General features: G+C 38.4%; 1 protein-coding gene across 10 annotated transcripts in view; it reads left to right on the top strand.

The window, feature by feature from the left end:
- Positions 1 to 13,352, top strand: part of GPSM2 (G protein signaling modulator 2) — a 56,665-nt gene that overhangs the window by 39,541 nt on the left and 3,772 nt on the right. For all 10 annotated transcript variants that reach the window (XM_054530329.2, XM_054530345.2, XM_054530335.2 and 7 more), the window contains 3 exons: positions 2,432 to 2,608; positions 6,241 to 6,400; positions 7,808 to 8,022. In XM_054530329.2, coding sequence (XP_054386304.1) covers positions 2,432 to 2,608; positions 6,241 to 6,400; positions 7,808 to 8,022 — 552 coding nt within the window. The remainder of the gene's footprint in view (positions 1 to 2,431; positions 2,609 to 6,240; positions 6,401 to 7,807; positions 8,023 to 13,352) is intronic.

The following is a 13,352-nucleotide window of genomic DNA, read 5'->3' as shown; positions in this document are numbered from 1 at the left end:
GTTTGAGCCTGGGATGCAGAGGTTGCAATAAGCCATGATTGTGGCACTGCACTCCAGCCTGGGTGACAGAGTGAGACCCTGTCTCTGAAAAAAAAAAGAAAAAGAAAAAGGAACATCTTTCCATGTCATTAAATATTATTCTGCCCTGTCATTATAACAATAACATGATTTTTCAATAGTGATAGTTTATGTGTGAATAGTCTTCAAAAAACCAAAATCTAATTGTGTGAGAATCATATCCAAGATATTTTTATTCCAGCCATTCACAGACTTATTTGGAAACTCTAGTAATTTTTAAAGGACTTTGTGATTTTCCCAAAATGTCCAGCTCTTCTCTGTGAGTGGTTCTCAAATATAAGTTTGTTAAATCCACAAATTATTTTTAAAAGCTTTTAAAAAGGCAATTTTTGTCTACTTTCTTCTTTTAGGAACATACTAATAAGTAGCAAAATTAATTTGCTATCTTCTGCCTACCTATGTAGTGGTACTAACAGTGTTATGTAAGAAGCTGACCAGATTCAACCTTGTAATTCTCCAAGAGCCAAGTGATAAAATTCTATCCTTAATGTAAAATATGTTTAAGTGTAATTAGTTCTTTGTATTGGTTTCTTTTCCTCATAATAAAGCTGTCAAAGAATGCATTATTTCATTCTCAACGTAGTAAAGAAGCATATATAAGGAAAATGGGAGACTTCTAGGTTAAGAGGCTTCCTGGGAGAGTGTGCAGTGGGAGGGAACTTTTAAGACTTGGATGCCTGAACTTGGATATTTGAAAATGTCTTTACTAACCTCACATTTGATAATTTTGCTGACTTTAGAATTCTTGGTTAGAAATAATTTTTCTTCACAGTTTTTAAGACATTGCTTCACCCTGTATTCTTGTTTTCAGTATTGTTGAGAAGATCAAATAAATATATAAGGAACATTTTTAATTTTTCTTCTTGGGTTTTGGGTGCAGTTTTATGTTCTCACATCAAGGACCATTTTCCTTTTCTCTAAACAATAGACCACGAAATCCACTGTAGTAAATAATTTCCCCTTATAACCTGTATGTGAAAAGGAATCAATGGCTTGGTTCACTTACTAGCTATATGTTTTAAAAACAGCAACAAGGCCGGGCGCAGTGGCTCACGCCTGTAATCCCAGCACTTTGGGAGGCCAAGATGGGTGGATCACGAGGTCAAGAGATCGAGACCATCCTGGCCAACATGGTGAAACCCCGTCTCTACTAAAAATACAAAAAATTAGCCGGGCATGGTGGTGGGCGCCTGTAGTCCCAGCTGCTCAGGAGGCTGAGGCAGGAGAATCACTTGAACCTGGGAGGCAGAGGTTGCAGTGAGCCGAGATCGTGCCACTGCACTCCAGCCTGGCGACAGAGTGAGACTCCGTCTCAAAAAAATAAAAAAAAAGCAACAAATGTATATATATACATACACACACACATATACACACACACACACACATACACACACATATATATATAAAAATGAGTTCTCACTATGTTGTCCAGGCTAGCCTCAAATTCCTGGGCTCAAGCAATCCTCCTGCCTCAGCCTCCTGAGTAGCTGGGATTACAAGTGTGAGCCACCATCCCCAGCTACATGTCTCACTCCCCTGTACATTTATTGCAATTTGTGCCTCATGGGGCACTTTTCTGGATTGGTGGAAATGTTCTATGTATTGATTGGAGTAGGGTTTATATGGCTTCCAATCATAGACTTAAAATCTGTGCATTTGACTGTAATTTTACCTACGAAAAAATGTGTGTCACTAAAATTATTACATAGCATGAACCTTTAGACTTACTTGTAAACATTTAAGACTGAATGTTAAAGCTGCAAATGTCAGAGCTATTGTATGTAGTGCATATTTTTCCACTGTATTCAATAAATGTTATTTTGTTATTTGTAGGCTGTCATGTATTTAAACCAGATCTAGACCTTTATAAATTGATTTTGCCTATTGAGAATTTAGTATGGTATTAGTAAAAACAGTACCGTTTTATTTTTAAAAAATTACTGCTATGTTTTAGATGTTAATTTTTATGTTTAAAAATTCTACATACATCCAAAAATTCCAGTTGTAACAGATTTTTAAGTAAGTCACGTCTGGAGTAAAACTTTGGCTCCTTCTCTGACCGTACATATTTTATTTTTATAGAGTTTTGGTAAACCTTGCTTTCTTATTCGTAGGTTCTTAAAAACCAGCATTTTAATGTTTTGATAATGAGAAATCCACAGTATGCGTTTGGTACAAGATCTTGAAAATAGTGCAGTATACTAAAAAAGATATTTTTAAAGAGATCTAAAATTCTTCCTCTTTCCCCCAATAGTAAATAAGTGAGTATGTCAGGTTAATATTATGGGAAACCAGAAGAGAGCTGGGGATTTGGGGGTGTTTATTCACCTGCCTTCCATTTATAATTTTGTAGGTACAGAACTGGAACAGTGAAATTCTTGCTAAGCAAAAACCTCTTATTGCCAAACCTTCTGCAAAGCTACTCTTTGTCAACAGACTGAAGGGGAAAAAATACAAAACGAATTCCTCCACTAGAGTTCTCCAAGATGCCGGTAATTCTATTGACCACCGAATTCCAAATTCTCAGAGGGTACGTTTAAACTAAGTTTTTAAGTATTGTGTTTTGAGTACCGACATTTGGGTTTTCTTGTATTCATACTGAATTTTTAGTAATTTAAATTAGACATTTAATATAAAATATGTTTGTATTCATATTTCCCTATCTTTTCTATCTTCTTCAAAATTAGAAATGGTATTTACTGTCCTAGTAGATAAGTTGCTCCCTTGTATTGGACAATAATTATTTCTTTTTCTTTTTTTTTTTTTTTTCTCGAGATGGAATCTTGCTCTGTCACCCAGGCTGGAGTTCAGTGGCGCAATCTCAGCTCACTGTGACCTCTGCCTCCCAGGTTCAAGCGATTCTCCTGCCTCAGCCTCCCAAGTAGCTGCGATTACAGGTGCACACCACCATGCCCGGCTAATTTTTGTATTTTTGGTAGAGACGGGGTTTCACCACGTTGGCCAGGCTGGTGTCGAACTCCTGAACTCAAATGATTTGCCTGCCTTGGCCTCCCAAAGTGCTGGGATTACAGGTGTGAGGCACTGCACCTGGCCAATAATTATTTATTTGAGTCACTATTGTTTGCAAAAATACTACCAGTTATTTCACTGCATTGTCTCCCAGTAAAACCACCCTCTACTCAGCTCAGAAGGCAGAACAAATTAAATTCAGATGCTCAAGGATTTCTAAATATTAATTTAGAATGAAAAGTGTCTGTTAGCATTTACTTGTATTAATCACATTATTGAAACTGCAATGATAGAATTACAAACTTTTGATGAAAAATGAGCCTGGGCAACATGATGAAACTCTGTCTCTACCAAAAAATAAAAAGTTAGCCGGGTATGTTGGTATATGCCTATGGTCCCAGAGCCTAGGAGGTGGAGGTTGCAGTGAGCTGAGATCATGCCACTACACTCCAGCCTGGGCAACAGAGCAAGACCCTGTCTCAAAAAAAAGAGAAAAATGATCATAGCAGTCAGTTTATTTAATTTATTTAGAAATAAAAGTACCGTGGGTTTACTGATAATCAGTATCAGGGAAATCTCAAATCCAGCTACCCTATAATCTGGTAAAAGGATCAAAGTAAATTACAAAGAAGGTACTTCATATTATCAAATCCATTTATCTGCCAGGTGCAGTGGCTCATGCCTGTAATCCCAGCACTTTGAGAGGCAAAGGTGGGTAGATCTCCTGAATTTAGGAGTTTGAAATCAGCCTAGCCAACGTGGTAAAACCCCGTCTCTACCAAAAATACAAAAAATTACCTGGGTGTGGTGGCACACACCTGTGGTCCCAGCTACTCAGGAGACTGGGGTGGGAGGACTGCTTGAGCTTGGGAGGCAGAGGTTGCAGTGAGCTCAGATTGTGCCACTGCACTCCAACCTGGGTGACAGAGTGAAACCCCATCTCAAAAAAAATAAAAAATAAAATAAAATTGCCTGGGCACAGTGGCTCATACCTGTAATCCCAGCACTTTGGGAGGCCAAGGCAGGCGGATCACTTGAATTCAGGAGTTCAAGAGCAACCTGGCCAACATGGCAAAACCCTGTATCTACTAAAAATACAAAAATTAGCTGGGCGTGTTGGCACATGCCCGTAATTCCAGCTACTCGGGAGGCTGAGGCAGGAGAATCGCTTCAACCTGGGAGGTGGAGGTTGCAGTGAGCCAAGATCGCGCCACTGTACTCCAGCCTGGGTGACAGAGTGAGACTCTGTCTTAAAAAGAGTAAAATAAATAAAATTCATTTTTCCAGCAATGAGAGCCTTTGCAAAATAAAGCCTTTTTTTTTTTTTTAATTAGAGATTTCTTTTGTCAGCATTTCATTTATACCTACACCTTTGTAGTGTCTTTTGTCTCGATTTCTTTCCCCCCAGTCTGTGGTATTGTTATAGAATGCCTCGATTTTTATCAGTGGTTTCTTACATAGCGTTTCTGGGGTAGCTATAACTAATAAAAGGAAAAATTATGGGGTATACAGAAATTCAGGGATATTTTTGTAGGTCTAGAGCAGGACTGGAATTCAAGGAAGCCATGCCTTTGTTCAAGGTTTGGGGTCTTAACTAAGCTCACTTAGCTCAACTGAAAATGCCCATACTTTTGGAGCCATATGTGTTTTCACATTCAGAGTTTTGAATTCTAGGCTTTTTTGCCCCTAGGAAAAAGTCTTTTGTTGGTAATTAACACATTTGACTGTAGCTTATGTATGTATCATTCCCAAACCTCAAATTTAACATGTTAAAAACTTCTTTCAATCACTCCTGTTTTCCTTATCCCAGTTAAAGGAATACCATTTACTCTGTCCCTAAGCCAGGAATCCCAGTGTCATGCAAGATTCCGTCTTTCACTAACCACATCAAATCCACTGTGTCCCTCAGATCTGCTCTCACTCCTTTTAAAAAATATCTGCTACCCCAGCACTTTGGGAGGCCAAAGCAGGCAGGTCACCTGAGGTCGGGAGTTTGAGACCAGCTTGGCCAACACGGTGAAACCCTTACTGTACAAAAAATACAAAAATTAGCCAGGTGTGGTGGCACGCACCTATAGTCCCAGCTACTCAGGAGGCTGAGGCAGGAGAATTGCTTGAACCTGGGAGGCAGAGGTTGCAGTGAGTCAAGATCATACCACTGCACTTCAGTCTGGATGACAGAGCGACACTCCTCAAAAAAAAAAAAATCTGCTACCATGTCTTAGCCTAGTACTTACTCTCTTACCTAGACTTCAATAGGTACCTGAACTGATCTCCCTGCCTTCATTTATTATCTCTAAACAAAACTGCTTAAAATTGACTATTGCCAGTGCTCATCTTATTTCACATAGGATAAAGTCTACATTTGTTAGTATTACATACAAAGGCCTCTTCCCTCCTCTATACCTACCCCTACCCTTCAGTTCATCATCAGTTGAATACTAAAAACTTTTTGTATTGCATATTAACCAGTATGAAACATCTCTCACCTCCAAATGCCTTTTCATTCTTAAGGAGCCAACACAAATACATGCTATGAAATTTTCCCTATTTCTCCTAAAAATTAGTTCCTCTCTCCTCCTCAGGCCCATAACATTTTTGTATATGTGCCTCTATTATAATACATCATGATGAAAAAATTAAAATAATTACTTTATTAAACATTACATTCATCATTTCATTTTTGAAGCCTTCCAAATGAAGTATGTAGTTCTTGCTCTCCTCACAAATATTTATTTGAAGTTTGTATTTTTTCAGGATCTTCAAACCTAAGTATAATAAAAAGACCTTAGAAATCACTATGGTAGGAAAATACACTTGTTTTCTTTCTTAGACAGCTCTTACAAAGAGATAAGTGTACCTAAATTCCCCTGCAGAATGTTTAGAACTGAATGTAGAGCCTGAAGTACAGGCCTGTATCACCAGTGTTTGCATAATTCAGTATCTGTAGTGGTTCTGTTAAGTCTGTTTCTTTAGCCTTAGAAATACAGGAATTAAAAACTACAAGTGCTTTTTGTTGGATTAAAATAACATTTTATTACCAATATTTGCCATCTTGTATTCTTTTTCAAAATGTCAATTTTTAATCCTCATCCTTTACCTTTTGCATTTGAATGCATCATGATGTTCATTGATGATCTAAAGATAATACTGGAATATTCAAACGAACTAGACTTCCTCTCAATATTTTAGAAAATCAGTGCAGATACTATTGGAGACGAAGGGTTCTTTGACTTATTAAGCCGATTTCAAAGCAATAGGATGGATGATCAGAGATGTTGCTTACAAGAAAAGAACTGCCATACAGCTTCAACAACAACTTCTTCCACTCCCCCCAAAATGATGCTAAAAAGTAAGTCATCTCTGTTTCTCCTCCGATTTTAATAGTTCTCTTTGATACTCTTGTGGCTTATTTCTGAGAATTGAATTCCCATCATAAGAGATATAATAAATGAGCCTGAATCCAGGTATATCTGAAATGCTGGTATTTATACAGTTCAAACAAGGTTTTTTCAGTTCCCTTACGTATATCTGTGTTTTTAGTGCAGTGTGCTTTCTACTAACTATATTATACTACCTCCCTAGTTTTCTTTGAAAAATCTGTTATGGAAAATGTGACTGTGAGCCAGGTGTGGTGGTGCATGCCTGTAATCTCAGCTACTTGGGAGGCTGAAGTGGGAGGATCGCTTGAGGTCAGGAGTTTGAGGCTATAGTGTGCAACGATTGCGTTTGTGAATAGCCACTGCGCTCCAGCCTGGGCAACATAGTTAGACCCTATGTCTAAAAAATATATACAAATAAAATCTGATTTTATTTATTTGAGATGAGATCTTGCTGTTAGCCAAGCTGGAGTGCCAGGCCATGATCATAGTCAGTGCAGCCTTGTCCTCTACTCTTGGGCTCAAGCGATCCTCCTACCTCAGCCTCCCAAGTAACTAGGACTACAGGAACACACCACCATGCCCGGCTAATTATTTTTATTTTTTGTGGAGATGAGGTCTTGCTGTGTTGTCCAGGCTGGTCTCAAGCTCCTGGCCTCAAGTGATCCTCCTGCCTTAGCCTCCCAAAGTGCTGGTATTCCAGGCATGAGCTACTGTGCCCAGCCTAAATATAACTTTTAAAAATAAAAATGAGGAAGAAAGTAACATACCTTATGATTATATATAAAATGTCAATGCTTCATATCTGGATTAAAAAAGAAAAACGAAGACAGACTGAAGAGAAACTTATGGCTAAGGCTGAGGCTAAGGCCTGGCTGAGTTAGAAAGGACTAAAATAGGTTACTTATATTTTTCTATTTCAGCTACCAAAAGACTTCTGGTACCATAGACCAAGCCTTGCCAGCAGCACTTAACTGTTAGTTTACTAAATGATTTGTATCCAGGGCCTGGAATAAAAAACACTGTCCTACACAACCTGGTCTGAGAAATTATGTAAGAAAAACAGTTTGTTCACTTTCTGAAATCTGGTCACATATCTTATAGTTACATTTTGAGTGAGCATTAAATAGAGAAATATAGTCAAATCTGAATAACCTCCAAGTGGGTCATCTGAAGTACTCTGGGGTTCATTCTTCCCTCCCGCCAATAAAAACCACACCCATCTAGCCAAAGCCCATCAGTGTCAGCACCATAGCAGGAGGGCAGGGCGGGTCTTGGGACTGGCAAGGCTGAAGAGATCTAGGTATATAATAAATGTGCCTGGGTTTTTTTTTTTTGTTTTTTTTTTTTAATCTTTGGCTTTCTTCTTCTGTTCTTAGCACCATCTGTTCCTGTGGTATCCCCCAACACGGATGAGTTTTTAGATCTTCTTGCCAGCTCACAGAGTCGCCGTCTGGATGACCAGAGGGCTAGTTTCAGTAATTTGCCAGGGCTTCGTCTAACACAAAACAGCCAGTCGGTACTTAGCCACCTGATGACTAATGACAACAAAGAAGCTGATGAAGATTTCTTTGACATCCTTGTAAAATGTCAAGTATGTCTGTATATTTTTTTCATTCTGCATACAGCTCAGATACCACTGAGAACATTGGCAGTGTTATAATTCTCATTCAGGAAGGGCTTATTTTGTATTAGTTATTATTGTCCATCATTCAGTAAAAAAATTATTGAACACCAATTATATTTCAGCTGCTATTCTAGGCATCGAGGACACACTTGATTTTTAAAGGATCTTACATTTTAGGAGAGACGTGTGTGTGTGTGTGTGTGTGCATATAGAGAGAGAGTATATGTGTGTTGTATTAGGTAATTATACTTGCTATGAAGAACTTTAAAGGAGGATAAAGGGGTAGTGGGTAAGCAAAGGTGTTGGTGGTAGGGGGAATGTCTGTTTTAGGTAGGGTGGTTAGAGAAGACCTTTCTGGATTGTCATTTGAACAGAGACCTGAATGCAGTGAAGCAGTCAGCCATGTGAGTATCTAGAGAAAGAGTATTCCATGCAGGGGCAGCAAGTCCCCTCTTGGATATAAAACTTAGCCAGTTCAAGGAGTGGCAAATGTGACTGGCGTGGGATGAGTAGGGGAAAGGAAGAGTTGTACAAAATGAGGACGGAGAAGTAATCAGGGCCTAGATCATCTAGGCTTTTGGAGGCCATCATGATAAAGTCTTGTGTTTTAGATGTATGAGGAAGGTACTGGGAGTGTCCTCAAAGAGGATCCTGGCTACTGATGGAAGAATGTAGAGTGGCAAGGGTGTTAGTATGAAAACCAGCTAGAAAGATTGTATGGTGATGCAGGCAAAAAATATTGGTGATGTGGACTAGAGTGGTAACAGTGAGAAGTAGTTAGCATAGGGCTACATTATTAGTTATTATATCAGTTACATATTATGGTTAGTTGACAGGACCTCTTAATAAATTGGGTAGAGGGTTTCAGGGAAAGAGAATCAAGGATGACTTATACCTTGAATAACTGGGAAATGAATGGTTCTATTCACTGAAATGGAGATAACTAGAGGAAAAGCAAATTTGGAGAGAAAAAGCAAGAGTTCTGTTTTAGACATGTTAAATTTGGTAAACTGTTAGCCAGTTCATGGAATGGCAAGTGTGACTGGTATAGACAATTAAGTAGAGGTGTTAAATAGGCAATTTGATGTAAAGTCTGGAGCCCAAGGGAGAAGTAAATTTGGGAGACATCAGCATATAGCTGGTATTAAAGCCCTGGGAAGAAAGTACCTAAAGAATAGGACAGGAAGACTAAGCCCTGAGCATTTCAAAATCTACTAGTTAGATGGAGGAAGACGAGCTGGCAAAGAAGCAACAGCCAGAGAGTTGGAAGGATACCCCGAGGGTAGGCTGGGGAGGGGTGGGGTGTGGTGTGGTGGAAATCAAGTAAAGAGTGTATCTTAAGCAGTGCTCAACTGTGGCAAATGTTGCTAAGAACCTGAGTCAGATGATGAGGGAACTACTAGATTTGATAACATGGAGATTATGAATAATTTTGAAAGATACTGTTTCAGTGGCATGGTGGGGACAAAGGATTGAGTGGGGTGAGAAAATGGAAAGTGTGAAAGGGGAGATAGTAAATATAGAAAACTTTAATGGGTTAAATGGACCATTAGCTAGAAAATAAATATAAGGCAAATGTGGTTTTTTTTTTTCTTTTTGGGGGTGATAACATAGTTTATCTACAGACGGAAATGGTCAAGTAGAGAAGAGTTAGTGATGTAGGTAAGTCTGGGGTAACTGAAGAACACAGTTTTTGTGTAGGTGAGAGAGGGAAAGCAGAGTACAGATTTGGAGTTGGGAGCAAGTAGGAATTCTCTCGGGCAGCTTTTATTTTCTCACCAAAGAAAGAAGTAGTCATTAGTTAAGACTGGAGTTGGGGAGCACTATAAATTTGAAGAGAAAGGAAGTGGGAAATAGTTGACTTAGAGAAACTGAAACTAGAGGGAAAGTATTAAGAATACTGTGCTGTGCTAAGAACCCACCTGAGGTTCAGTCACTGGAAGTAAAACTAGTGAGGGCAATTGTGTATTTTATCCAGTCATAACTAGCTGCTTGAGGCAGAGAGATAAATCAAGACTGATATTTTGTCAGGAGAATGGGATTTAGGGGAGAGAATGGTAGTTTAAGACATGTGCCAGGAAGTGATTTTAATAATGGACTTAAGAATCTAGGCTGTAAGAAGGGAAATAAAGAAATGAAAGGTGTGAAAGTAAAAAGTAGCAGTGGTCCCAGTAGATTCAAGGAATGCTAAAGATACGTAACAAACCATCAAGATATATGAAGCAAAAATTAACAGAATTGAAGGGAGAAATGGACAGTTCTACAAAAATAGTTGAATTCAATATCCTGTGCTCATTAGGATAGGACAACTAGAAGAAGGTAAGTCAGGAAATGGAGGACTTGAACACACAGTAAACCAACTATATTTAACGTGCATATATAGCACACTTTACCCAACAACAGCCGTGTGCACATTCTTCTTAAGTGCACAATGGAACATTTTTCAGGTCGGTCTATATGTTAGGCCACAAATTCTCAACATATTTAAAAGATAACTGTCATATAAAGTACCTTCTCTGACCCCATAGGATAAAATAAGCAATAACAGAAGGAAAACAGGGTAAACTCACAAATTTGTGGAAATTAAACACTCCTAAACGACTAATCCGTCAAAGAAGAAATCACAATGGAAATTGTAAAATAGAGACAAATAAAAATAAACATACGAAAATGTATGGGACACAGCAAAGGCAATGTCAAGGGGGAAATTCATAGCTGTAAATGTTTACACTAAAAAACGAAAGATCTCAACAACCTAACTTTACAACTTAAGGAACTAGAAAAAGAAGAACAAACAAAACCCTAAACTAGCAGAAGGAAAGAAAAATAAAGATTATAGCAGCAATAAATAAAATACAGAACCGAAAAAAAATAGAGAAAATCAGTGAAGCCAAGACGTTTTGAAAATCAATTAACAAAACTGACAAACTTTTAGCTAGACAGACTAATTTTAAAAAGATTCAAATTACTAGAAACACAAATTTACCAAGAACAAATGATGAAGAAACAGAAAATACACCCATTGTAAGGAGATTGCATCAGTAATCAAAAACCTCCTGATAAAAGCCCTGGACCTGATAGTTTTACTGATGCATTCTATCAAACATTTAAAGAACTAACACTATGCCTTCTCAAACTGTTCCTTCCAAAAACTGAAAGTAAAGGAACACTTCATAACTCATTCTGTGAGGCCAGTATTGCCAATACCAAAGCCAGACAGACACTACAAGAAAAGTACAGACCAATATCCTTCATGAATCCAGATGCAAAATCAACAAAATACTACAATCCAAATTCAGCAGCACCCCTGTTGTAAAGGATTTTATACCATGACCAAGTGGGATTTATTCCTAGGACGCAAGGATTGATTGTTCAACATGTGAAAATCAATCAGTGTAACACATAATATAAACAGAATAAAGGGAAAAAACACATACAGGAAAAAAATGACAAAATTCAAAACTCTTTCATGATAAAAACTTAAAAATTAGCAACAGTAGGAAACTACCAGAACATAGTAAAAGCCATATACGAAACATGCACTGCTGACATCATACTCAATGGTGACAGACTGAAAGCTTTCCTCCAAGATCAGGAACAAGATCAGAATGCAGGTTTTTGCCACTTCTATTCAATGTAGTACTAGAAATTCTAGCTGGAGCAATTAGGCAAAAAAAGAAAAAAAGACATTCACATTGGAAAGGACAAAGTGTCAATAAAATTGACAGAGGTAATCAACAAGTTCAGCAAAGTAGCATGATACAAAATCAACACAAAAATCTGTTGTGTGTTTATACACTAACAATGAACAATTGGAAAAGAAATTTAAAATTCCATTTAAAATAGCATCAAAAAGAACAAAATACTTAGGAATTAATCACTGAGCCAAAAGACTTGTATAATGAAAACCACAAAACATTGCTGAAAGAGATGAAAGAAAACAAATGGAACAATATCCCATGTTCATGGATTAGAAGACTTAATAATGTTAAAATTTCGATACTATCCAAAGTGACCTACAAATTCAATGCAATCCCTGTAAAAATCCAAATGGAGGCCGGGCACAGTGGCTCATGCCTATAATCCCAGCACTTTGGGAGGCCGAGGTGGGTGGATTACCTGAGGTCAGGAGTTCAAGACCAGCCTGACCAACAAGGTGAAACCCCATCTCTACTAAAAATAGAAAAATTAGCTGGGCGTGGTGGCACACCCCTGTAATCCCAGCTACTCGGGAGGCTGAGGCAGGAGAATTGCTTGAGCCCGGGAGGCAGAGGTTGCAGTGAGTCGAGATCATGCCACTGCACTCCAGCCTGGCTGACTGAGTGAGACTCTGTCTCAAAAAAAAAAAAATTCCAAATGGCTTTTTCCTCCTACAGAAATAGAAAATATAGCCTAAAATTCATATGGAACCTCAAGGGATCCCCAAATATCCGAAACAATCTTGAGAATAAAGCTTTAGGGCTCACATTTTTTTATTTCAGGTTATTACAAAGCTACACTAATCAAAGCAGTGCAGTACTGGCATAAAGACAGACACATAGACCAATGGAATAGAATACAGATCCCAGAAATAAACCCTTGCATGTGTGGTCAAATGATACACAACAGGGGTGCCAAGACCATTCAGTGGGGGAAAAGACAGTCTTATCAACAAATGGTTCTGGGTAGAGAGCCACATACAAAAAGAATGAAGTTGGACCCTTACCTAATACCATATACAAAACTCAAAGTGGATCAAAGACCTAAGCATCAGAACTAAAACTATAAAACTCAAGAGGAGCATGTGGTGGCTCACACCTGTAATCCCAGCACTTTGGGAGGCCAAGGTGGGAGGATTGCTTGAGCCCAGGAGTTCAAGACTAGACTGGACAGCATAGTGAGACCCCATTTCTATAAAAAAATTTTTTAGATTAATGGCACACACCTGTAGTCCCAGCTACACAGGAGGCTGAGGTGGGAGGATCACTTGAGCCTAGGAGTTCAAGGCTGCAGTGAGCCATGATCACGTCACTGTGCTCCAGCTTAGGCCACAGAGTGAGACCCTGTCTCTAAAGGGAAAAAAAGGAAAGCCTCACGGCATTGGGTTTGGCAGTGATTTCTTGGTTATAAAACCAAAAGAGCAGGGAACAACAACAACAACATAGACAAATTGGACTTCAAAATTAAAAACTTGTGCATCAAAGGACATTATCAACAGTAAAAAGGCAACCCAACATAAAATACTTGGAAATCACATATCTGATAAAGGATTAATATCCAAAATATATAGAAAACTCCTAAAACTCAACGAAAACCAA

Source organism: Pongo abelii, chromosome 1 (genome assembly GCF_028885655.2).
Source record: "Pongo abelii isolate AG06213 chromosome 1, NHGRI_mPonAbe1-v2.0_pri, whole genome shotgun sequence".
Classification (NCBI taxonomy): domain Eukaryota; kingdom Metazoa; phylum Chordata; class Mammalia; order Primates; family Hominidae; genus Pongo; species Pongo abelii.
This window is presented reverse-complemented; position numbering and strand designations above follow the sequence as displayed.